Source organism: Phalacrocorax carbo, chromosome 5 (assembly GCF_963921805.1).
Source record: "Phalacrocorax carbo chromosome 5, bPhaCar2.1, whole genome shotgun sequence".
NCBI classification, from domain to species: domain Eukaryota; kingdom Metazoa; phylum Chordata; class Aves; order Suliformes; family Phalacrocoracidae; genus Phalacrocorax; species Phalacrocorax carbo.
Window position 1 is genome coordinate 11,759,339 of NC_087517.1, and position 26,941 is coordinate 11,786,279.

Genomic DNA, 26,941 nt, shown 5'->3' on the forward strand with positions numbered 1-26,941 from the left:
AACTCATTTATTTCCTGCCTGTTTCCAAAAGCATTAGCTCTTTGCTGGCACGTGAACCCTGGTTTTGTTATCACATGGACTCGCAAAAGGTCTCAATTAGCACTTTTCCTTAATCTGGCCACTGCAGTGAGGGTTGGGGACAAGGGAGAGAGGGATGGACCCGCAAGCTGACTTTGGAAAACAGTTGGTACAAAAAGCTCTGTTCTGAAAACCTTTGTCTTTTTTGGACACCACTCGTAAAGAAAAAAAAATCGGTTCCAGCCATTGGAAGAATGAAACAAAAGAACCTCATTCCGAATTAATGCTTATAAACTTTATTTTGTTTTGACTTTAAAAGTCTGTGTGTGCATCAGGGCAGAGAGATGAGAAGCTGAAGAAAGGGGTAGGATCATACCAAAACCTCGCTGATGGAAAATATTTTTCTCTTTGACAAGTTTCAAAGAGATTTTTTTCTTCCCCCACCCCGCCCCCCATGGTGGTGTTTCCAGCTGACACGTCTGAAAGGGTACTTTTTTGTCTGGCATTTTCTCCAAAGAGGGAAAATACATTTTTCTGACCAGCTGGGTGAAATCAAGAAAGCAGGACAGAGTTAGTGCACTTTTATATCTTCTCTATGCGGTATGAGGGCTGTCACAGGACAACTACCAGTGGAGAACCAGGCTTTGTGCTTTGTTAAGGGGCTGGTTTACGGGGAGGAGGAGGCGCAGATGTGTGCACAAGGCTCTGACCTTCATCTCAGAGATGCTCGATTTGTGGCCACAAATGTTTTCTTCCTTGTTTTTCTTGAGCATCCACAACTTTTCAGTGCTCGCTACAGTGGTCATCACATCTGTCCTAGAGGGCATAAGCCATCTGCAGGGGTTGTAGGCAGCTCCCCATGACTCTAATTACGTTCATCAGGTGTCTCCTGAGCTGATTAAGTCAAACCCAGATGTCAATGTGTGTGCACAGGTGATTTTTTTTCATATAGGTGCAGAGACATCCTAGCCACCCTCTGGAAACATCAGGAGAAGAGACTAAAGCAGAAGAAATCCACCAGCCTTTTTGGAACCTGATGGTTTGCTTTCATGTTGTATTTCTAGAGTATTCGTTCCAAAGTGGAACTCACAGTCTGGGACAACCCTGAGGACATTGGCTTGACCTTCACTGCCACGTGCCAGGATGGTTTGTCCTATCCTGGGCTCAGGAAGTGCGGGGATCTCAAAATAGGAGATACGGTGAGTCTTCCTTTTGGTCTGTCCCCTGGAGAGGCTGTTTCATGCCCTGTATAGCCACTTACCTCTCTCAGTGAGTGGTCCCAAGTGATAAAATACAGCTTTGCTCATATTCATCTGCTCTTCTCACACTGTGGCACGTTAATATAGAAACCCACACAGAGCAGCTCTGCTAAAAGTGGCTCTGGGTGGTATAAATCATCCCAAAGTCAGCTATGAGGAAAGATGGAATACAGACGTCTTGTCTACAGCACCCTGAGCCAAAATGTCTTGATCAGGCAGCAGGATGCAGTAGTCAAGAATGGGCTTTTCTCCTGTAATCCCAGATATTCACATCATACTCTCACCTGTGAAATTCTTATTGTTGTGGTCTGCTGGTCTTCTCCTGGTCTGTTAATATTCAAGGTTTTATTGTTATTGTTTGAGAATCTTGGCTTGTATCAGTATCCTGGCTTGTATCAGGAATAGTGTGGCCAGCAGGAGCAGGGACGTGACCATGCCCCTGTACTCGGCACTGGTGAGGCCACACCTCAAATGCTGTGTTCAGTTCTGGGCCCCTCAGTACAAGAAGGACATGGAGGTGCTGGAGCATGTCCAGAGAAGGGCAACGAAGCTGGTGAAGGGTCTGGAGCACAGGTCTGATGAGAGGTGGCTGAGGGAACTGGAGTTGTTTAGTCTGGAGGAGGCTGAGGGGAGACTTTATTGCTCTCTACAACTACCTGAAAGGAGGTTGTAGCGAGGTGGGAATCAATCTCCTTTCCCTAGTAAAAAGTGACAGGATGAGAGGAAATGGCCTCAAGTTGCATCGGGGGAGGTTTAGATTGGGTATTAAGAAAAATTTCTTCACCAAAAGCGTTGTCAAGCATTGGATCAGGCTGCCCAGGGAAGTGGTGGAGGCACTGTCCCTGGCGCTGAGGGGCGTGGTTTAGTGGTGGACTTGGCAGTGTTAGGTTAACAGTTGGACTCAATGGTATTAAGGGTCTTTTCCAACCTAAATGATCCTATGATTCTAATCTAAATCTGTATTTCCTGGAGTGAAGAGGTCATGGCTAACTTCGGAGGTATTGCAAAAAAAGACAGGGTGCTCGCAAAGGCAGCAACCTTCCTCTCTTGTGTTCAGTTCGTAGGGTTATTGGGTGGGAGCACAGACTAAAAATATAATTTGCCCCTACTGTTGACAGTATACATGGCATAGTCCGTCCAATGCTTTTTTATATGTTTTTATAAAAATACAGACAAGCTAAGCTTTGCTTGTTAAAATTTAACATTGATATAGATAAATTATTTGCTGGGCTGCAGGGCTGGGGCAGGAGGACTCAGACCAGCGGGAACCACTCCCCTCCTCCAGGCTTTTGCTGTCTGCGAGGAAGTGGGTGTGGGTTCGTTAGCAGTCTGATTGCTTTATTTGAGAAGAGTGGCTCTGCAAACATACCAGAGCTCTAAGCACCGAGGCATATAAAAATAGTTTGAAAGAGTCAACAGTAGCTAGATTTTTACCCTGCCAAATAAGGATCATGCAAAGTGTTAAAAAAGAAGGTGGCCTCAGCCTTTTTAGCTGAATTTACTGGATCTCTGATCAGCGGGTAAAATCAATCCCTGGAGTGTTGCCACGCTAGGCACGTGCCATCCTTGCTCCCACAGCAAAGCCTAAGCCCCCGAGGTAGCAGAGTTAATATGGTGGTTAATACTGGGCTCCTGGCTTTGGCATGAGCAGAGGGGTGGCTCCAGCCACTGCGGCTCGTGCCATAAAGGGATTTTGGCAGGAGGTATGTGCATGCCTGTATCCATAGAGGCTGATGGCGTGAGTGGGAACGACTAGCTCTCCCAATCCAGATGAATTGAGGGTACGTTCTGTCCAGGAAGCAGATTAGGGGTGCAGCAGACAGCTGGCACAGGTACCTCTCCCATATTTGGTGCACCGGAGTATTGAGGTGCCCGCACAGGCAGACATGCCACAGGATCACAGGGGTCCTATCCCTCCTTCCCCTCTTGTTCAGCCGCTCTTGGTCCCATTACTTCCATGTGGATCAAAATTTGACTCCTGCTAATAAAGTTTCCCCAGAGAGGATAACGCTGGCACTGGATCCTAATCTGCTGGGGTTTAGTCCTGGGGGCATGGGTGTCAGTGGGTGAAAGGGAGCAGGATTATCCTGATCCCCTTAGCTTGCTTTCTGATCTCCTTCTCCTCTGTAATTTGTGCTCGTTGCCGATTGCTTCAGGCCATGGGAATGGGAGGGGGTCAAAAGAGGCTTCATGGGTTACAGCTCTCCTGGATGGAGGTGGCTGCTGCGCCACTATCCATCCACATATTATCCCTTGGTGTGCAGGATGGCATGAGCAGTGAGAGCTCAAGGTGACCCCAAATGTCTCCACAGAAAAATCATTCCCTCACAATGCCTAGGAAAAGGGCTCATTTCCTTGGAGTAAGGTTAATCCGCTTTGCTAATCAGCAGCCCCAGGCAGTGCTGGCTGGCCCAAGACCCCCACCAAACAGCAGGATTAAAATGAGGGCCAAGCAAGTGGCCATAGGACAGTCTTGGTTTTCCCAGGGAGAATACCCCTGACACTGGATTGTAGCAAAGAAGATGAGTAGGGAGGTGATGTAGAACCATATAATGATGTATAACCATTCTGAAGCCAGTCTTAACAGCAGCATCCATCAGAAATGGCCTGTTAGCAGCGTACTGAAGGCTTGGGACTGTGTGACTGATGCACACCTCTACGTGCAGATCTACGTGCATTAAACCTCCTAAATCCATGATCTTATAGGCACCTTGGGGCCTTGTGGTGCATTGGTTAGATCCTTGCTAGTGCTTGGTTTCAACAGAGCTTATTGTTAATAGCATGAAAACTCACCTATTTGCTAAAGGTGTGCCTTGTTTATTTCATGGGAATAGGCAGACTCCTTCCCGCTGTGCAGAAACCAATGCTCCCTGATGGGGAAGATTATTACTAATGGCTGATAGTAAAGAGTTTTAAAACGTTAAGGTTGCCAAATGCCTCATGGGACTTGCAGATGTCAGTGCATTGAGCTGCAGATGCCCTCGCTAGACATGCAATTGTCTGGGGGGTTTTTTGCACACCTGAGAGTGAAGCTCAATGCGCTGAGCATGGCCCCACTCCAGGGAATCACTCCATGGCTGTTCCTCGGGACGTATGCTCTTCCCTTCTGCCTTCCTCCCCAGGACACTCTTGGCAGACGTTCTGGGGCTGTGCGTGTTAACTTACATCTCAACCTGCCCCACACAGGTTTCCTTTGAGGTGGCCGTGGAGGCGCGGAGCTGCCCCGCCGAGGACACCTCCCACACCTTCACCATCAAGCCCGCTGGCTTTCGGGACACGCTGGAGGTGGTAGTGACCTACAACTGCCTCTGTGGGTGCACCGGCCATGCTGTGCCAGCCAGTGGAAAGTGCAGTGGCAACGGGACCTACGCCTGCGGGCTGTGCGAGTGCGACACTGGCTACCTGGGGGCCAGATGCGAGTGCGAGGAGGGCGCCAGTGGGGACATGCACCACGCCATGTGCCGGGAGGCAGAGGGCAAACCCCTCTGCAGCGGGAGAGGGGAGTGCAGCTGCAACCAGTGCCTCTGCTACGAGAGCGAGTTCGGAAACATCTATGGGCCCTTCTGCGAGTGCGACGACTTCTCCTGCGCCAGGTACAAGGGAGTCCTCTGCTCAGGTAGGAACCTTTCCCCCCTTGCATCCTGCACTTCGCCGGGATGGGGAAACTGCCCCAGAATGGGGAAGGCTGCTGGGCTGCGCCTGCTCCATCTGCCAAAATCTACCCTGCTTCTGGAGGGATCTGTTCTCCCTTTCTTTAAAGAAAAAGGGAGGCAGAGGTTTAAGTGCATCCTCACGAATGAGCAAAAAGTGCGTTAACCCCATCAGAACTGAGTTTCCAGCATTAGAGTGAAAGGCTCTCTCCTGGTAGGCTTGTCGTCTTCCCGGGTCCACGGAGGTGAGCAGAGTCTTGGATTTGGTGTTGTTATTTTGATGTAACAATGCACATCTCTTGCACACTGAAGTAATATCCCTAGGAAAGAGTAAACCAGCACAGGCTTGAATACCCTGAAGCTTTTTGGTGTCTTCTTAGGTTGGATTTCTTCTACGTGTGCCATCCTTCCCTGCATAGGCAGAAACAATATTTTTTTAAAGATGAAGCATTTGAAATAATCCACTGGTGTAGCGCAGGTGGAAGGACAGGCTGTGTTTCAGTCTGTTACTTATTAGAGAAAATCTGTGTTGAAGATTCCTAAAAGTGTTTTATGTATAGATTTTTCTGCCCACTGGGAAAACAAGTCATTCACTGGGGAAGATGTAGCCAGTCAGCTTTGCCTAAGCAAAGGTAGAGGAGTTATTTAGCTGTGTTTGCTAAAATGGCTTTAATTCCTTGTCAGTCTGAGGTCACATAATTTACCTTGCATGTAATTGCCTGGATTACCCCTCGGACATAATTCCCTCAGTTGGAGCTGGGCAAAAGGTTATTCTTTAAAACGTGTCTCCTTTCAAGCAAGTAAAAAAATTTCCCTAACTGAAAATATTGAACAAAATTTCCAAAACAAGTTTAAGCTTGGAAAACCAGCTATTTTTCACGTTGTCTCTGGGGAAGTGGTGGTTTTTTTCTCTGCTGTTTATCTTGCCTCGCAGGTTTCTGAGCTGGGCAGTAAGTGATGGGGCACATTTTGGTTGCAAATTTCTGGCTGTTTGAGATTGTTGCTAGGTGGGTAGAGGATGTTCATGCTCACTTTCCTGTAGCCTAGCTAGTGATGTTTCAGCACTGCTGAAGGTGGGGCAGTTGATACCCTGGTTTTTGGCATTGTCCTGGGGCTCCCCATTATAGGGCAGTGAGAAAGGCTGGCACCAACTCCCACAATGACTGTCCTGGACCAGGATGGTTGGAGTTTTCCCTGCTGATGCAGGAGCAGAAAGAGGGATGAGCAAGCAGGAAAAAGGTATATTTGGAGGCAGATGGGGGAAAAAATAAACTCAACTGTGAAGTAATTGAGAGCAACACTGCCTGGGGGTTCTCCATATGACCATATTGCTTTGGTAGCATCAACCCTTCCAAAAGGAGTATATTTAATAGCAAGCAGGGCAGTGATGCTAAAGATAGGTTGGAAGTTACTGGTGTAGTGGTTGGTACTGCAAGAGGAGGACATTCCTTTACTTGAATTTCCATTTCATCAGGAGAGCCAGAACTCTGCTGTTCCACAGGAAAACAAGCTGTGTGTCTTCTGTTGCACTTGCTTTCTTCTCTCCCAGTGGAGGGCTTCTAAGTGCTGGGAAGAGCAGCATAGCTAGTTTGGGATTTGCCAGATTTTTTTAAAGTCATTTAAAAGTCCTTTTTTATACTGGAAAACAAAGAGTAGGCTGAGGCCAAGTGACCTCTTTGCCCCAGGGGTGGGATGGAGTCCGGCACGGCTGCATGGGGTGAGTGGTTCTCCCTGTGCCTCCTGGTATTTCTATTACTGTTGGTTTGTTGGCTTTTTTTGGTCTTTTTTTGTTTTGATTCCAGAAGTTACAATGCTAAATCTGAGCTGTAGCGAGCGCTGTGCCAGTGACATAACATTTTTAGTTGGTTTTGTTGGCCCGAGGGGCTTGAGGCTTCTCCAGCCTACCAGAAGTGTCTGTGCTTGCATGATGGGGCTGTGCCCAAAGCTTCCCCTAACAAACAGCCCTCTGCTAGACAAGCATCTCTGGTGACTTCCAGCAGACACATGCTCTCTCCTCCCTACAAATGGGGCCTTCTTGAAAAACATGGTGTGTTTAGCTTGGCACTGAATGTCTCAGTCCACCAGTGCATGTAGACCTGGCAGCCAGGAGAGTTTGGGTCATGCCTTGGGTGCAGGATGTCCCCCGGGGTGGTTGCATGGGGTCCAGTCACAGCTTTTGTTCCTGGAAGGGGGAGAAATGATACCCTGTCCTCCCTCTGTCTTCTCCTGGGCTCAACATCTGCCCCATAAGGGCCCTGGCATCCCGGTGCCCACCACTCTCACAGGCTGAATCCCAGCGTGAGGGGAGACCACCAGTTTTTAGCAAATGCAGAAACCAAAAAAGCAGTGTGTAAGGAGCTGTCATTTTGCTGCAGATTATTGTTGTCTCTGTCCTTGCTTGGGAGTTGCTTGGCTTGGACACATGGGAGGAGCTCATCACTGTTGTCTTTATTTATTTATTTATATCTTCTGGTAAGGTAGAAAGCACTTAGTGCCCCTCAGTGCATTTCTGATGACTGTATTTTGAATGGCATTTTCACTCCAAAGAAACCCAAACTCAGCTTTAGCACATGGGCTGTGGTGTGCCCATTAAATGCATTTATGCCTCCCAAAGCTGTTGAACAAGACAGTATCATGAGCCTCTGGGTGCCTATCCTGGCCAGAGCAGGTGGGGAGCAGCCAGTCCAACCAAACCCAAGGTCTGGGGGAGCATGAGGAAGAAAGCACAGTTCTCCTAGCTAAGAAGTAGAAATCCACATGTGCAACCTGCTTTGCATGGCCGTGCTTTTTGCATGCGTCAGCTCAGAGGCATCTTGAGCCCATCACCAATGAGCCTGGGCATTTCTTCCTTTCACCATCCAGTGTCTCAGTCGAGTCACTGCCACAACACAGGGCTGGGTGGCAGATTGTGCTCAGATGTCCTGTGTTCCTGACAAAAGCCACAGCAGGTTTGAAATACTCTGAAGTAAACTTTGAGTTTCTTGTTTCATGCTACTTGGTCCTTTGGCCAGCAAAAGCATTTTCATTCCTGAGTCCATTTATAAGTATTGGCACCTCATTTTGTCAGGGTTTGAGAAGAGAGGTGGCTACAGGCAGTACTTGTACAGATCCTGTCCTTTTGTGGCCCCCTGTGAAGTGTAGAAGCAGATTTCTGTTAGTGGGAGCTTTAACGTGCCTCCTGCATCTGTGAGGCGGGTGGGAAAATGAGTAATTTATAGCACGTAGTAAATGTTGATTTTAAGTTGCATCCAACTCTTAGTCGATGCCAGTTAGTCACTAGTAAGTGGCATTTGTTCTGCTGCTCCCCGAGTCCAGTTAACAGCTCCAGAGTAGCTGTTTCAAACCATTAATCCTGCTTTTGGAAGGGCCATTGGGGATGGCTTGCAGAAGAGTGCTGTTCCTCCAAAAGAGACGCAAACGGGTTATCCACAGCATCGTGCTCCAACAAAGCAGGCAGTTGCTTCCCAGTTTTTCCCCAGGCAGAGCGGTCGCTCTTTTGCTCTGAGAGCTTTGGCATGCTGCTCTGGCTGCTACTCTGAAACGTGTGTAGCTGCAGGAGAGGGAAGAGTGTCGTCCTGCCTGCGGCCGCGTCGAAAAGGGGCAGCTGGCTCTGCGGCCCAGCAGCTTTTGAACCCCTTGGCTGCCTGCCAGGCAGTTTGACAAAGGAGGAAGCATCTCCACATCTCGGTGTTAATTGCATTCCTGAAGGTCCCATAAAACTAAGTGGCAAGAGGGAGGAGAGGCCCCCGTGAGGGCATCACACTTTTGCTTCTAATGAAGAGAGACTGGCTCGCTGGAGGCCAAGCTTCATTAGCTTCAGTGCTGCAGACTTTTTTTTTTGGAGGGGGGATGCAGAGTAGTAGAGCATCATCCTGACTTTGGTGGCTCTAGGGAAACTTCCCCTTAACCATCACCACTGTTACCCAGCTCCCTGTGTGGGTGTCGTTTGTGTGCTTTTCAGCCCGGGCCTGTGGTTGTGCATGGGAACATCATTTCCAAGGCATAAGTAAAAAACACTCACCACAGTGCAAGCCATTTCTCCCCCTAAAACACAAAAGACCTAGTCCCAAAAATCCATACTGCCTGAGCAACACACAGACTGCTGATGTTGGTGCAGCTTTGTGGGATCTCTTTAGTGGTTTCTCTTCTCCATTTTTTTTTAAATTAGACAATAAATTAGATTTATAAATGCTTTGCAATTATAAATCAAGCCCTGCAACTTCTCTCTAGCTCTTAAGCAGCTGAGAGCATCTTAACAGGTTAAGATGGCTAAAGATTGTGGCTGGCTAAAGCATGGTGAGATGGCAATGACTCGGAGCACAGGAGCTGGGGGTCTGGCCTCGCTTGCCAGTGCAGCGCTTCCAGTGACACGAAAAGCTCACATCAGCAATAGAACATCAGGTGTTAAATTCGCAAATACACGCAAGTGCCAGAATCACTTCTGAAACGGGATTTAGGAAGTGACAGCTCATTGAAATTCTGTGGCTTATTTCACAGAGAATAGCCAAGCTGATGTGTGATGCAACTCCAGCTGCCCTGCAGAAACCACTTCAAAAACTGCTGAGGATGTATAAGTCCTCAGTACTTATTTCTGACTGCTTCCCTTCCTTGGTTTTATTAAATGGGGAAGCACTGTGAGGTTTTAGCCTGTACTAAGACCCAGTGAGATCAGGCTTTTTTGTTTGTTTTAACACAACCTCAGATTAGAAATCTCACTCCTGCTTCTGCAATTTGTTTTTGGCATTCCCTGTCCTGTGTGCCATAATGGCTTTTCATAGCTCTGCCTTTGCAGGAGGTCTGGTGGGACAATGGCTACCATGCCAGCGTAGCAGTTTCTAGTTGTGCAGTAGAGCCCTCTGCTTTGAGAGCAGCACTCATGTTTGGTGGCACTGCTGGTGTCTCCACGCTGGGGTTTCTGGTGGGGCCTGTTACCATACAAATCACTGGTCCCATTAACACATCTTATGGAAATAAACCTTTTTTCTCACTTACTTTTGTAGCTATTTTTCACCTGCCCTATTGTAGTGCCTAGATGGAGGATGCTGGTGTGTATCTGAAGGCTCAGATGTGAGAATAAAGGTGATCCAGCTTTAACAAGTATTTCTTGTCTTAATTCTCTTCATTCCTAGTGTCTAAGCTTTTACCAGAAGCTGCTGTTAAGAAATAAATAGGTAGTATTGGATTTATTAACCTCTGAGGTGCAGGTCATGGGTTGACTGTGGTTTGGGGAGGAAGGGAAGCCTGCCTGTGCCCACTGCTTGCAGCGGTGTCAAGGGGGGATAGCATTAAGCAAATGTAGCCCATGCCAGAAGGGAAGAGGGTGGCCTGTGGCAGAAAGAGGATGGGGAACAGAGCCTAAACCACATCTGCAATGTTTTCTTTTAAGTGATGTCAAGTCTTGTTATCTTTAGGTTTTTTGATTTGGGGGATTTTGGGGGTTTTTCATTTAGTTTGTGTAAAAAGCCAGAATCTGAGCACTGCTTAGAAAAGTGGGACCTGCAGGGGAGAGACGAAAGGATTGTATAAGATGTGAAAGTTAAAAATAATCCTTTGGTTGTTGCTGAGTGCTTACTGAGCCACACAGCTGCAGAAGAGGTGTGGGTCCCTCTCTGGGGCGGCTGCTCTGCTCCCCAAGCTGGAGGACGGTGGGGGAGCACATGCCTACCAGCATTTTTGGGGCTTATTTTGGTGACAGAGGATGCAGTGTCAGCTCAGGTCATCACGGTGCAACCTCACAGCACTGGTTGCTTGTTAGCAGGTTGGGAGCTTGCGGGGGGCCAGGCTGTGACTGTGTGTGCTGATGGGGCTGCGGGGCATGGGAGGGTGGTTTGGAGTGACCTAGAAAAATCCTCTAAATCAAAACCCTTTCAGATTAGGGCAGGTTATAGGTTGTACAAGTGTCTTTTCTCCACCAAAGAGCAGGGTGTGGGACAGGGAGGTAAAAAACAGAGGAGGTTGCTCTAGAAAGCAGAGAGGTGTGTAAATGTCATCACTTTGTGTGGGGCACAGGGTGCCCATTCCTCCTTCTTAGCAGCCAACAAACCTGGTTTCAGGCATCTTGAGGTCTCCTGCCTACAGAGCCACTGCAGAGCTCAGGGAAACTCTATGGCCAGAATAAGCAGCAAGGAGATGGCACTGCAGTAGCATCTGTCTTTTAAGATGTGGTCAAGAGTCACTCAGGCTGCACATTTATCCTAGAGCTTCCTAAAAGCCTTACTCCTTGCTGCATTCCCATTCTGCCTTGGCTTTTATCTCCTGCAGAAGCTGCTCAGCCAAAGCGCTTGCCCAGAGATGTCTGCACATGTGAGAAGAAATGCATAAAACAAAAAAATCCCCCTGAATAGGAAGCAAAAATAATCCTCTGACTTGCTGTGCACTGTAACAGCGATGAACTGAGGCTCGAGCGCCTGTGCCTGGTGTCGCTGCTGGGTGGGCATCCCCTCCCCAGCTTACATCCCCCCTCCACCTGTGAAACATTTTGGCCTCAATAAGAATAGACTGCAAACATTTAACAAGAAATGAATCAAATGGGGGACCTCCGCTGTCCTCTTCCTTTTTTGGGGCTAAACTGCAAAGCTGGGCATGTTCCACTTACTCTCAGCAGGTGGATTAGCGTAAAGAAATGTGAGGTTTAAGTCAACTTCATTTACTCCCATGCTGTGGGTTAGCCTAAAGAAATGTAAGGTCCAGGTCATGTGGGGCAGGCAGGGCTGAGGGCTGTGATGGGGATTAACTGGAAAAGCGGTCAACTGAATTCACCTTCACCCTGCTCGGACAGGCGCCAGTCTCGCTGCATATACAGGTTCCCTGTGGATGCTGTTGGCTGTGTGTCCAATGTCAATTGTCTGCATGACAGCATCTGAGCCCCAAATCAGGAAAAACTCCTCTTTTTATTCTTTTCTGAAGTTTGTTGAACAGTTATTCTGTTCTGAAGTGACATCAGAAAAGATCTGATGTCAGTGGTCGATATTCCTGCATTCCTGCTTGAGCTCCTGTGGAGCACAGGAGATGCAAAGCGTGACCGCTCAAATGGTGGTTTGGAGAACATTTCCACAGGCAATGAAGGAACTGTGGAGGAGTCTGCTGCTGCTGTCACATGTCGGATGTTGACTTTTAGGTCTCACTCTGGCAATGGGAGCCGGTGACCAGGCCCTGAGTTCATCCCGGGCTGCTTCTCATGGTGCCTTCCCGACAGGTCAGGTCTGGCCATGCTTGGCCTGGGGGCAGTGAGCTCTCAAAGCAACACTTGAAACCACTCAGCTTTTAATGGGGAATGTCATTGAGAAACTCTGCTCTTTGCACAGTGTGAAGAGGATGAGAAACCACAGGGATGCATATGGGACACACTTACCCACTGTGGGCAGCCCATGGCGCCCTGTGCTTGCATCCTGCCTTGCACCAGGGTGGCACCTTCTGCGATGGGAAGCAGGCATGCCCAGCCCTGGCTGGCTGGCTTTAGCATCCCTTTTTAGCAGTGTTTGAATTTTCCTTACAAGCAAGGGGTTCCTGAGTATCAACCACTATCTTTCTGGAGTGGCGAAGCAGGGAACTGGGGGCACTGATGGCTTGTCAGTGTGTTACTGCTGACCACTGATAACCATCACTGTGTGTTAGTGGACTGCTTGTTATCTGTAACAGAGAAGCCAGGGAGGATTTTTATTTAAAACACACCCTCTACCAATGCAGGCTTTCTGGGTTGTGTGGATGGGCTTTGGCTCAGGCACAAGCTCCCTCCTCTTGGCAGCCCTAAGTTGAGAGAGACAGACACCCCATAAACCACCGCCTTCAAAGGGACCTGTCCTTAATGCTGTCTTGCTGGTGTCTGTGAAGCTAGCCTCTCACTCCCAACAGCTCCTTCGGTCTTTGCAGGTCTCTCTGCCTTAAGCTACCGAATTCAGCAACATGTCCCATGTGGTTCTGGCTGTGGTCATCTCCAGGAGCTGTAGCTCATAGTCCTGATTCAGGGAGGGGCTGAAAACCAGGCAGGAGATGTTTGCATCCCAAATTTCATCTTCATGAAGTCTGTATTTCCCTGGCACGCAAATCCTTGGTGGCCTTTTGGAGGAACATGGGGGTGACTCAGTGCATGTGTTTCCTCACATCTCCAGTCCTGGGAGGCTCCTGAAACCTCCCTGCTGCTTCCCCCTGGGGCAGCATTTCCACCCTTCCCCAATCTCTCCCTTCTGCTTGCTCTCCAAATTTATTTTTTCCCCTTAACCTGGTTTCTGTTCTCTTTCCAATTAATCCTGAGACATGTGCTGCTCTCCTCTGAGAGCATGTGCCTCTCTGTCTCACTCCATGCCCGTTCAAAAGGCTGAAGATCCCAAGGGGTTCAGATGGCCACTGGGCAGAGGCAAAGGGCACAGAGTGACCCTCACCCACCAGCCGTGTCCTGTGAAAGCATGGCTAGTGCTTACAGCTGCAGCATGTAAAAACACCTGGCTCCCCCTCTGACTGCCCTGCTAACAAGCTCCCGTGTTGCCTGATTCAGCTGCTGTGGTTCAAGTCAGAGGTGGCTGCGTTTCAGTGCAGGTAGATGGTTCTTAGCTAGAATTCTCTGTGCCTGATGTATATGCCCCTCTGGATTTCTTTCACAGTAAATAAATGCAGCATTAGGCATTACCATTACATCGTTGCCTGTTAAACATTACTGATTGTTTGGGAGTTGGAATTATGGGTTCCTTCCGACTTGAGATATTTTATGATTTTTGCATGGATTTCTCGTGGGAACACAAATGATATTTCTGCCTGAGTTTCTGCTCAGGGCTCTGTTTATTCTTCATCTTCCTTTGTGTTTCTGGCAGCATGTGTACCCTGCCTCCCCTGCCTTGCTCGTGCCAAGGGTTTGTGTTGGTTATTCACACTGAAATAGCAATTGAGTTGGACTTTTTTTTTCCAGTGGATTGAGAACTGCTTCACCGGAGTTTCCATTCGTGGCAAGAAAGGGCAAGGCTGTCTTTTCTTACCTCTCGTTTCCCCCTGCCCGGGCCCTCATTGCTGTCAAAGCCTTGCAGTTCTCCCCGTATCTGGCAGCAGCTCCTTGAAGGACCAAACCTCACAGAGCGCTGCTGTTCCTGCCTCTTTTCACTGGGGTTTCTCCTTGTCCTTGAGCGGACCTTTTGCAAGCATTAATGCATGCTAATGAGGCATTAAATACCAGGGCAGAATTGAAGAATAAAGAAGTGACGTCTTCAACATCTTTGTGGGAGCCAGAGCTCTGTCTGTGGGTCTCTGCTATTAAGTGGCACAGTGTGCGGGTCGCAACTGGAGGTGTCATCTGATGGTGCATGCATGTACCCAAACCCCCCTGTCCTGCTGCAGCCACCACCTCCCACAGGCAGCAACCTCCTATCTCAGCAAGTAGCAGAAAGCTCCAAAATAAAACCGAGATAAACTTTGAAAACACAGCACATCACCTACTCGCTCCCCAAAGAGAAAAGAGCAAACTCGCTTAAATGCTCTGCCTTTATGGCCGATGTCCAGCTGAATTTGGTACTTACATTTGGTCCTTCTGATGATAGTAATTAACAAAAATAAACTTCTGGAAATGAATGCTGTATTTGGGGTTTAGAGGCAGATGAAAGCCAGCAGGTTAGTGAAATTTGGGGTCTCTGCATTTCTTGTTAGCATGCGCTGACAACCTGTGAATTTTGCTTGGTTTGGTTTAAAAGATTGAATTTAAACAATTGACCTGAAAGGGAAGTGCAGCACAGGCTGCGGGTTCATTCTTCCTCTCTCTCTTTTTTTTTTTCTTTTTTTTTTTTTTGGTGCCTTATTTTGAATTAAATTCTGTCTTCTTCCAGCTTCTTTGGGAAGGGAGAAATCTGTTCCAAAACCGTGGATCTTTTGTGAACTTGCACCAGATTATGTGTTTGCATCCAAACACAGTACTGGGCAAGGCTCCCACAGTACTGGATTTTGCAGAGAAAGGATCTATCTCTGCTCCAGAGCCCAGTCCTCTTGATGAGGCCCATCTGAAAGGACATTCAGCTCATTTAGACCTCAGCAGGGTGGGAATTAACCTGCTTTTCGTTTGAAGGATGGATCTGAACCATAGAATTTGGCCTGGGAGTTCAGGCATTTGGGATTGTTCAGCTTTATTTTGGAGCCAAGTTTTATTTTAAGAACAAACCTGGAGGTTTTTGGATGGTGGGATCTGGTGGAAGTGAGCCTGCATGGGTACCACAGCAGGGAGACAAAGCTCATCCTTCCTGGAGGCACCATGCATTGGTGGAAGGGTTGCCGCACTATAGCTTTTCTGAAGTCCTTGCTCTGCATTTCATGTAAGTGCATGCTCACTATATGTCCCCTTATGTTTCTAAATCATCCTTCACAGTGACAAAAGCTGAAGGCTAAATGTAGAGAGCTGGGCAAAGAGATGGGCCAAGAAGTATGTAGGTGGGGGGGAAGCTCCTGGTTCTGGACCCATGGGTGTTGGTGGTACCTGGGCAGGGTTGGGAAACCCAAATGAAAATGGGTCTTTGCCAAGCGGTTTCCTTTATCAGGCTTTTTGGGGTGAAAGGAAACAAGTGGGAGGAGGTGCAGTGAGGGGTTTTTGCACACTGGAAGAGCGGATCTCATCTGTTCGGGGTTTGCAGATGGAATGCCTTAATGTGCCTGCAGGGCTGGAGAGTGGGCTGGAGCAGGGAGCACCACGGTGGGAGTGGCGTCAGTGTGTCCATGGGAGACCCAGTAAACACCTGCATTGGAAGGGATGGAGGCCGGTGAAAAAGGACAGTGGCACATAGACCTTTTTAAGTTAGAGGACTGGAGGGAAGCACAGGACAGGGAAAAAACAGGATTACACACACACACACACACATACCTTCCTATCTGGCTTAATGATTAATCTGCAGTGCTTTCCACATCAGGTGCTTAAGGGGTGACGAAGCCAAGGATGAGCATGTGCCCAATTTGGTGGGATAGTCTTTGGACCCACAGCTTGAAGGGAAGTGGCATACCCATCCCGATTGCCCCCATTCAGGATGAAGCACTGTGTCTCTGAGAGGGTCTGGCAGCAGCCCTCACCCTGTATCGCTTCCTGCATCGGTAGCAGAGTCGGCAGCAGGACCTAAAAGCTCCAATTTCCAGTTCTGGGTCTCTATCCAAAAGGCCACGTGTGGCAGGCTCAGCTGAGGCTCTAACATAAGCAAAAGTTGAGAGATTTGTGGAGTGCTGAGATTAAAAAAAAAAAAAAAAAAAGGCTTTATTTTAAGAAATACAGCTTTAGATCTCCTTCAGGAAATGACTCCTCACTACCCTTTTTGGCTTTCCGGTGGATCATCAGCCATATCTCGTGATTGCATTTCAGCTCCACTTCTGTAGTGGAGAGAAGGAAAATGAGGAAAGGCTGGCCAGGGCTGCCGCAGGAAATCCGCCTGCCCTAGATCGGTTTCAGCTGCCTTCATGAGACAGCAGTTTCCAAAGCCCGGTTTTCCCTGCCCAGTTCTCATTTAAACCAGAAGTTCCCAAGTGACTGAGAAACTGGGGGGCTGAGGGTTTTTTTTGTGTAATGGCAGTGTTGCATTGTATGGGATGCTGGCAGTAATGTGGAGCTGGTGATGGGCCTTGTGGCACCCAAGGCTGAATGAGCAGCTCAAGCAAGTATTTATTCCTCTACATTTGGTTTCATTAGTCTGTATCTCTGATGCTATTTTTGATGATTGGTGAGCTCAACCAGTGCTAGGATTGAAATAAAGGTTTATTTAAAGCCTTGTTGATTCTTGGCCAAACCCATATGCTATACGATGTAGATATCCAGTGAAATTAATACTATGGGAAGATGGGCAGATCCATGGTGTCTGGTGTAAACATACAGAAATACTATTTACTTATTACTAGCCTCTTAGTGGGTTTTTTTGTTGTTTCAGTATTGTGGTGTGGATGAATGAGCGTGGGCGAGCTTTCTTCTGGTGCGGAGACAGTTGGTGGATGCGTTTCAGTTTACACAGGAACCTTGGACCCTTGATGTTTGTCTGTCTTTGTTTATATAGTAACCTTCTTTTCACAAGGGGTTGTTATGCTCTGTAGGCTCCAGGAGCTGGGGATGTTCCTTCCAGCCTGCTGCCCTTTTTTCCACTACCAGACCAGTGTGACCCAGGGAATGGATCCTAAGCCCATCCCCACTATTTAAAATTTCCTGAGCTCTCCCTGACTTCCTACGGGTGCCGGCCATCTGGCAGCAGGATGGCGCCGTGAACCTGAGCTGTGCCGCAGGCAGGCTGCCTTGCCTTGCCTGGCCTCTTGATGTGCAGCGCCGGCTGCTTTGAGTCACGGAAAGACATTAGTGGGGAAGTCGATGATTTATTTGCCTAAGCAGGCACTGTGTGTTACCGTAGCCCTTTCCCAAATGGAAAGGTCTAAGTTTTCCAAGTCTTCAAAGCCTCTTCTGCCACCCTTCCTCCTCCCACTCAAAATGGGCTGTTCCCAGAGCCTCTCCTGCAGATGTCGGATGCTTTTGTGAGGAGAATGGCTGGTCTGGTACTAAACCGATGCTCAGGCAGTGCCCTTTGTCAGTAGGGTTTGAGTCCTTCCTCTTTCATAAGCAGATGGTTTTGGTGCCTTCACCCCTAGGGAGCACAAAAAACATGTGGCTTCTCCGTCGGGGCTCTCCAGGTGACAGGGACAGCAGCCAGGGCTCGTTAAAGGGATGGCACTGGGAAATCTGGAAATTGCTTGCCATAACTTATTTCTCTTAATTGGTCTTCCTGTGGGGTTTTTTGTGGTTTTTTTTCAAACTAGTTGTTCAAGTAACCAAAAATGACAAAAGCACAGTATTTTTAAGGTCCTGACCCAAAGCCTGGATGTGAGTACGGAGGCACAAAAGTGGCTTGATTTAATGGGAACAAGATGTAGTATGGCCTTTACCCTCCCAAATGCTCAGAAACTGAGAAACTGGCTTAAAAATCATGAGGATTTTTTTTTTCTTGTATGATAGGTACATCAATTTAATTTGCTAGAGGGTGGGGGAAAAAGGAGTGTTGGAAGGGCTTGTTTTCAAACCCCTTCTCTCACTCCATAGAAGCTGGGGTAATTTTTTATTTCTCTCAAAAGAAAGCTGGTATTTTTGCACAATTTTGTGGCCCCCAAAAGTATTAGCTTTAGAAAAATCACTTTCTATCAAAAGACCAAGTGACAGAGCTTTTAGTGCACTGAGTTTCAGACCTCTTGGTGCATCAGTGGTCAGTGCAGTTCCTACAAGGCAAACTCAGTTATCGCAGAGGGTAGACGGGTTGTCCTGCCGAGTGCTCAGCCCCTGTGGGGTCTCACTTTGCAGCCTGCTGTCAGGAAGCCCGGGATAAAATCAGGGTCAGAGGCTGGAAGTTTCTGCCAGAAGCTGCTATCCCAATTCCTGCTTGCCAGCAACGGCCAGAGCCGTGGCATGCAACACTGGTGTCGGGCTGCCAAGCCAGGTTTGTGCAGTGCCGGAGTGCGGGCAGGGGGAATGTGGTCTGCGGCTGTCATCCTGGCGGGCAGCTGAGGGGAGGCGGCTGGGGTGAAATGAGGACAGCTGGATGTCCTGCCAAAAGACGTTTGAGTGACAGTGAGACGTGCAGCCCAGCCGGGGCACGGCAGTGGGGTGGGGATGTATTTCGGGGCAGAGAAGACAGACGGAGAGACCAGCTGGGCTGCAGTCCACCTCAGTGGCCTCCTTGGGAAGAGGGTACCTCCAAGCAGCAGTGTGCCCTGTGGCTCCCACCCACCAGAGCCCAGATAGTCCAAACCTAATCTGGGGACTGCTCTCCCCTGCCAGAAGCATTGCTTTCCTCTGCTACACCCTCCCAGTGTGTTTCTGCAGCCTCCCTGACATGTGTTTTGTGTTAGCCCCCCCAAAAAATCAAGAGCTGGCTGGGAAGTATGTTATCAAATTCAGAGGGAGCATTTCATCTCCCAATTAGATCTGGATCTTTTAAATATCTAAGCTCGTCTCATTTCAAGGATGAGAACAGAAGAAAACATCTCTTGTTATGTTTGGAGAACATAATTAATGTCTTTTGGCTTCACAAACCAGTTTTAACAGAGACCATGCAAACTCAAAGGGTTCAAGGGTATTAAAATCCAGGGCAATGTCCTGCACCATGAGAATTCTGCTGGTGCAGAGGTGTCTTGAAACACACCCTCCTCGAGGATGCATTTGCATCTTGGAAATGAAACTGGGAAGTGAAACTAGGTTCATCATCAGTGTAAAGACGGAAGGCTTCCTGCAGGCATGACCTTACAGGGCATAGAGACTGCTTAACTGTGTCAGCTTTGTGTGTGACCATAGGATAGCTGAGACTGAAAAAGTGCAGCACGTTTTGCTGTGAAATATGAGTACCAGGAAGCACTCTGCATACTGCAAACCTCAGCTCTGGGTCACCATCACCAAAAGACTTGCTGTGACCAGCATGCCATGTTGCCTTGGGGCTCCTCTCAGGTTTTGTCCTGAGCAAGAGGATGGAGTGCATTCCCATCTCTGGTACTCCAGGTGGACGTTGAGAAGCAGGATGACTCTTGCAATGCCTGTATGAGAAGTAAATGTATCTCACTCACCATGTTTCTCCAGTCTTCAGGCTGTGTGGGAGATGAAAAGAGAGCACCAGAAGTGGGGCTCCCAGTGCTTGCAGGAGCGGCCACTCTCAGGCTGATGCAGGCAGTGAAAATGTAACATCTTTGCTGTTAAAGGTCAACATGGAAATTTCCACCCTTGGTGCATTTCCCATGATGAGCTTCAGCCAGTGACTTCTTCCACATTGAACCAGTGTGGCCGAGGCAGAAAAACCATTTCAACATGTTTTTGAATTTTAAGCTCACACCACACACTTAGTCACCCTCATATATTAGGGCTTTTTCTTCATCCCCTTCAATAAACAAAACCGTTTGCTTTAAGAAACTGTTTCTGAAATTTTCCAGTCACAGTAGTTTAACAGGAGGCATTATCTGGAAATGGCTGTTTCTCTTCCCTGGGACAGTTGTTCCAGGCTTCATCCCCAGCCTGCCAGGGGCTGGAAGGGATGTGCAAGCTTTCTAGCCTCCTATACTGGCCTGGCACTGGCAGCTTTAAAAACTGAACCACTTCATGAGCAATAACACTTCCAGAGATGGATTTCCAATGGATTCACATCTTTTGCTGGGCTCTGCGGTGTCTAAGGGGGACCAAGCTATGGCTGACGTTGCAGGGGCTCTGCCCCTCTGCCCAAGAGCAGGGGGGTGGCTCCCACCCAGGTCAGGACCATAGGGTGGTGTGAATGCCATTGGCTTGCTTCTCTTGGCCCTCACAGCTCAAATTCCAGTGTGAACACATTTACTAAATGCCATATACACAGAGCCCCAGTGCCAGCTGCTTTGGATTCCTTGAAGTAGTGCCTGTTTAAGAAAACTGATTTATAGCTAATTTGGATATATGCATTACCATGGAGGCACCAAGCTTGCTGTGTGCAAGAGCCAGGTTGCCTGAATGAATTGTGAATAAAAGCCAGCTACCCTGTTTGATTCGCTTGTGAAGCGGAGGGTACACGGGGTCCCCGCTCTGCAGCTGTGCCCTGAGCAGCAGCGGTGGTGGACGTAGCTGTGCCCATGGGCTCAAAACCAGAGCTTTACAGGGAAGGGGCAAACCCAACCTGCCTGTACAGATGTGTCTGGGGAAAGGGCAAGGCTGTCGTCATGAAGGCAAACAGAGTGAGGGATTTTTTAATCTCCATCAGATGTAGGAAGGGAAGGACGTCACCTCTAGAGATCTTGTAAACATAACCTCCACTGTCTAATAATGTTTGAGTTTGCAGGCTGGGTCCAAAGCAAACTGAGGGAGTGCAAAAGAGGCTGTAGGAGGGCAGCTTGTGATGTGCTGAGATATATGAGATGCCTTGTAAAACAGAAGGTGTTCCCATGACTTTTGGCAAGGGATATAGCCTGACAATCCACAGCCTCGCTGGTAATCTTGGAGCGATGGAAGAGGCAGGAGATCAGTAGTTTTGTGCTGATGAAAGGAGTGTGAATATAATTTATCTTGTCTGAGGTGATTGAGGCTGTTTCCAGTGGGAAAGCTGAGCTGTAATTAGGTTTCTGATGAGCTTTGTATACAACCTCTTCAGCTCTATAAACTATGCCTTCAAAGGCATCTCTTCTCCTAGTGGTCAACTAAGGTGGAATTCAAGCAGTATTTCCAGTGAGCTGATGGATGCCTTTCTGAAACCAGATGCTCAGCAGCCAGCCACTCCTCTTACAATCGCTCAAAGCTTTTAAGCCTGTTGACTTTTTCAGCCCGTCGCTAAACCCCATAGTTGCAAGGGGATGCTTCAATAGAGGAGAGCCCTTGCTGGATCAGTTTCTTCACTCATCTCTGCTGTGAGCTGCCCTGAGCTGCCCCCTGGGGGAGGTTCAACTGGTCCCAGCAACCTTCATGGCACTAGCTGGGACACAGAGGTCTTGCCTGGACACAGGAGATGATGCTTGTTGGTTTAAGTTTTTTTTAAGGACTTTTAAGGGTTTTGTGAGTAGTTCTTAAGTAAAGCTGTTAGGGAAGCAGGGTAGGAAAGACCTTATGAAGTGGTCAACCTGCTAGGCTTTTAGCTGCTAATACCTGGGTTCAAAACCAGCAAGGAAGCACTGCTTCATCTTCATTTCTCTTGATGTAGACAGAGAAAAAAGAGATAAATTTATACAGAACACCAGCCATCCCAGTAAACATAGAAGCCCTCGCAGGACCCCCCTCTCTTACACCATTTTGAGGGCCCAGCAGTAATACTGATCTCCAGAGCTCAGGGTCAACAGAGGGCAGGCAGGTGTGGAGGAGGAGAAAACTTCTTGCTGAGTGGTGTGGCCTGTAGAAGGCTAGGCTGGAAGCATGGCTTGGCCCCGCATTTACTGGCACAGCGGCTCTGCTAGCAAAATCCAATGCCATAGCAAGACAGAGCAGAAAACTGCCCACAGTCTGGCTGTGCTGCCTCCTACCTGGCTCATGTGGTGAGCAGCCAGATCGCACCTGCTCTGCCACATGCTCTAGTGCTCTGAAGTATTTGTCTGCCCAGTGCCATGCCTCTGAGACAGACACATCTGCTTTGTTGAGAAGCAGTACTTTGAAAGCTGCTGCCAGAGGCCCTTCATCAGCTTGAATATTTTTGCTACTCCGGTAGCTATGGAAATCATGGTTCTAAGCTGCACGTAACCCTCCTAGTTTAGCTGGAGCCTTCAGGTGGGCACATGAGCGAAGCCAAGTGATGCTTAGGAAGCATTGGGGACTGAGTGACAGAGCCGCCTTCTGCAGAGGTGGGAGGTATAGTGCTCTGCAAAGCCCAGTTACACAGTGCTGGGCACCAGGAGGCAGAGGTGGGGAATATTCACTCTGCGGGTAAGAAAGGCTCATGACAACACGCTGCTGAAACATTGCCTCAGGTGTCAATGTTTGCTTGGTGGTGTCAAGCACTGAATGGGGGCCAACGAGGAGGGTGCAAAAGGGCACCCTGAAAAGAGAAGGATACTTGAGAACCCTCATCTGGAGAGATGACAGTAAGAGAGTAACACATTTGACACCTGGCCAGAGAATGCAGTCTTTACCAGCTAATTCTGTTTGCCTCTGCAATAGCAGGTGGTTGTTCCTTGCATGGACCCACTCATTTTGCTGCCCTCCGCCCACAGGATGACAGTGCTATGCTGAGCAGGGGTCCCAGGGGGGCTTGGGGTAGAAGTCACCTCCCCCAGCTGCAGGCTGTGTCTGCTCCAAGGGAACTGCCCTCTTCTCCCCATGGTCACCGTCACTGCTGGTACCTCCCAAAGGCAGTTTGTGCCCCTGTCCTGGCTACCGGGTCCCACCTAGGAAGGGAAAGGTGCCCAGTTGTCTTGAGCGACTATAGAGGGAAGCTGGAGGAGCTGTGAGTAGGTATTTTTTGCTGCTAAACATAGATAATAATTTGATATCTAGGTGTTTCCCATTGCCATCTGTTTGCTGCTCTGCCAAGTAAGGTCTCTCCAGCAGCTTTTCCTACTGGGCTGCTGGTCCCTCCTGCGCAGGGGCACAGGGGCAGCTGTGGCACCTGGCACTGACTGGCATGCTGCTGATGCCTCCTCCCCGCTCTCGCCTTCAGGCCACGGAGAGTGTCACTGCGGGGAGTGCAAGTGCCATGCTGGTTACATCGGGGACAACTGCAACTGCTCCACCGAGATGGACAGCTGTGTTTCCAGTGACGGGCAGATGTGCAGCGGCAGGGGCACCTGCGTCTGTGGGAAGTGTCAGTGCACCGAGCCAGGGGCTTTTGGAGAGACGTGTGAGAAGTGTCCCACCTGCCCAGGCGTCTGTAGCACTAAAAGGTACTCATGGCGGGGTTCAGGAGGGACTTCTTACTGGTAGGATGGGCAGCTCTTTTGTTCCTGGGAGACTTTTCAGCTAAGGAATTACTCCTGCTTCATTAAACAGTTGATTAGCCTTAGGCAAGCCTGCTGCTGCTCAGAACCCACTCTAAGCAACCTGGGAGTATCCCAGGCAGAGAAGCAACAAGTATTGCTGCCCAAGTCCTCATGGAGGTTCACGTGCTCATTCATTTCCAGTGCCATCCTGCTCTGCAAGAAGGGATGGCAACCCCATTTTTGCTGCACCCTGAGCTGTAAACATCCAGGCCTAGAGAGCTGTAAGCTGCAGAGGAGGGGAAGACAGGGATGACTGCCCTTCTCGCAGTGATGGAGGTGTCTTGGGCATCAGCCTCAGATTGTGCAGAGCAGCAATGCCATCTGCCTTGATCTCAGGCAGGATGGATTTTTGCAGCCGCTGACATGCAGCTCCTGACATCCAAAGGACAAACAGACCCCAAACTTACCAGCTGTTTTGCACCTTCATTGAATCCACCCCTAGAATAAATCCATCCTTGAGACAGAGATACTTGGCCCCCTGGAGTTGCTCTTTCCTTGTGGTGCAGATGTGCAGCCTCCAGACCACACCCAGGGAGTCCCTTTCCAAGGGGTGAATCTCTGTTCATGCAGTTTCTGACAAGTGGTTAATCTTCCCCTCCATGTGTCTTTCTGCAGGGACTGCATTGAATGCAAGTTGTTTAACTCAGGAAGACTGGCTGATAACCAAACCTGCCAAAAGCACTGCAAGGATGAGATCATCACCACTGTGGATGTTCTCGGTAAGTACGCAGCAGCAGGACTGCAGACGGTGGGAGCCAGTGACTGTGGCATTGAATTCCTCTTAACCAGACCAAGACATATCTGTAAAGAAAGCCTCAGGGAACACTTGGTATTTAGAAATGTATGTGTGTATGTAGTATGTATACGTGCATATGTGGTATGTGTGCCCCTCCCTCCAGGCTGTGATCTATATTGAAGTAAAAAACCCTTTGATTTTAAAGAACATCTTACCACATCTAACCACTACCACCAATGCAAGGAGCAAAGAGAGTGAGATGAGATCAGATGAGACAGAAGATTAGATGAGCCATGAGAGAGTGCAAAAGGACAAAGTATTACCCCAAAAAAAAGCATTCTCTAATCTTCTGTGAATTCATTTTGGAAGAAGTGAGCTTGTAAGGGAAAGCAAAGCTGTTTTGGACACGATGAGTTCTGCTTTGGTGGAACTGACTGCTAAAAGTCCCCCTGGCAAGCCCTCTCCTGCCCTTTGTGTCCTCTTCTGGAGCTTGCCCCACACGTGCATCCCTCAGCAGATGATATTTCCCCCTTCTTTTGAAGCTCCATTCGGGCAGTCCCTGGTTGGTATTTAGGGGAGTAGAGGAGATCCAAATTTGTGACAGCTTTAATCACAATCCTGACCCTGGCTGTAGCAATACCCCTTGGAGGGAGGGAGATCAAGCAGGGATAAGTTACTGTCCACGTCTGACATTTCCTCCTTTTCCCATAGTTTATAGAGGTAGGAGTACTTGCCCTTTCTCTCCCTTCCTCCTGAGCTGCCTGCAGCAATGTTTTTCCCATTGACTCCTCTCACATCCAGTGTCTAGCTTTTAAATTATGACCAGTGGAGTTTCCTACCTTTCCCTTTGGGAGACTTGTTCTCATTCTCTCCATCCTCCCCGCAGTTTACCAGGGAGTGCACCTACACCAGCACACTGCGAGAGGTTACAAGGCACTTCCAAACCACCGAAGCTCCTTTCTGATGCCTGGCTGGCCTGCGTTTCTTGGGAGCCAGCAAATACAGGGGATTAAAGCTCAACTATCTTGCCTGGGTGTTGCACCATGCCAAAGCCAGCTCTTGTGCTGACTGCGCCCTGGGAGGTGAGGCTGGGCTGTGATTTGCCAACCCCCCGCATGGCTTTCAGAGAAAAACGTTTTGGGGAATTATGCTTATTCTTCTGTTGAACTACTGCAGTCAGAGTGCGGGTGGTGCTGAGCTCTTGGGAATTCAGGGCATTCTGTGGCTTGGAGATCTGGGCTGCTAGAGGAAAAGGTAAAGCAAAATATTCCTAAACAAAGAGCTTGGGGGACTACAGACTTCTTCACAGGCAGACTCAGCCAAATTCTGGTCTTCAAGTGCTTTTGTGTTATGTAGCACATGTTAAAGGTCCCTGCTGAGAGGCTGAACACTGATATTTGTCACAGAAGACATAGGTCTGCATTCTCCTGGCAGTGGAGGATGGGATCGTCTTAAATATCAAGTTCCAATGAACAGACCCTTGAGGATCCCAAGTGCCTTTTGGCTCTGGGTATGAAGCAGCCAGTGTTTCAAAGCTTTTTAGAGCACAGGCATCTATTGTTGGACTCATGAGCCAGAATGATGCCTTTTGGGAGGCTTATATGACTTGCATTGGACTCTGCAGGATCTCCTTCACTTCTGCAATATTACATTTCCATTCCTGATGGTTCCAGAGAGGAGCTTTCAACATGAGAGGACCGTGACAGGTCCAATGCTGAGCCATCACACCTCTCTCTGTGGACGTGTGATCCCTGAACCTAGAGAAGACCAATGGAGATCGTTACTATTGAAACTTTTTTCACTGTATCTTGTAGCAGAATATTGGTGCAAGGATGGAATTGAAAGCAGCTGGGCCTGGAAGAACTCAGATTTGCTGCTCAACTCAGAAGGGCATTAGTCAAGAAACACGGAAGTTTTGTTGTTAATCTAATTAGTGCTTTGTAACAATCAGCACTTCTCCAGCCCTGCATTTGATACCACTGTGTAGGTAAAGCAGTTTTTCCCAGCCTGAGGTAGGAACAGCTGAGGTTTGTCCACACCAGGAACTTCATCAAGACTCACCAGAGGGACAATTGCATCTGGGCCTAGAGCTGTTGACATGGAGGGTATTAATCTTTCTATTGAAAGCAGGTCAAAGGCACTGAAAGGAAAGAAAAACAGACAGGAGAGATAAGGAGCTGGAATAGCAATGATCATTAATGCGATCATTCTTCAGCATGACAGGCAGGCATGGATATGAATGAGGAGGAGAGCTGTGGGAAGCATTTTCTAGGTGCCTAAGCCAAGGTCATGTCTTTACCAACCAGTAGCACTGGGTGCCCACATCCCTTCCTCTCCCTTGAAACTCTCAGTCCATCAGGCCTACAGAGATGTCCTCCTGCAAAGTTACCTGGCATAGCTAGAGATGTTGCCCCATCTTCCTCCAGGCACGAGTTGTGGCCTTGCAGGGTGGTGGCTTTGCTGAAATCACTCCTGAAGCTAGAGCTGCAAACCTCAGATGATGGCTTTGCTGAAATTTTGTAATGGCTTTTGTGAAGCAGCCTTCCTCAGGAAGCATCTTATAATGACCAGAGCAGTGCCAGGCTCTGCCTGGTGCCACAGTATGTTAAACAGGCAAACAAACAGCACCCATATGGCCATGGGAATCAAGTAGACTCATTTCTGCCAACTTCCCCATCTCCATATCCTCCTCTCCAACCAGCTCCTCCCTTCCCCTTCCCTCCCTCCTCCCCTCCCCATTTTCCTCTTCTATCTCCCTCTTTAAAAACAAACTTCTCAACCGTTTCCGGAGCTGGTGCCGTTCAGCACAGCTGGAGCACGAGCCAGCCATGGGCTGCTGCTGCTGGCCCCATCTGTGTCCTCACAAGCTGAGTCTGTCCCCTCACTTTCTCTTCAGCTTC

The 26,941-nt window shown here is 48.7% G+C and overlaps 1 protein-coding gene across 1 annotated transcript in view; it reads left to right on the forward strand.

Moving 5' to 3' along the window:
- ITGB5 (integrin subunit beta 5) overlaps positions 1-26,941 on the forward strand; it is a 63,987-nt gene that overhangs the window by 33,898 nt on the left and 3,148 nt on the right. The window contains exons 9-12 of the mRNA XM_064451188.1: positions 1,083-1,217; positions 4,464-4,893; positions 22,987-23,209; positions 23,921-24,024. Coding sequence (XP_064307258.1) covers positions 1,083-1,217; positions 4,464-4,893; positions 22,987-23,209; positions 23,921-24,024 — 892 coding nt within the window. The remainder of the gene's footprint in view (positions 1-1,082; positions 1,218-4,463; positions 4,894-22,986; positions 23,210-23,920; positions 24,025-26,941) is intronic.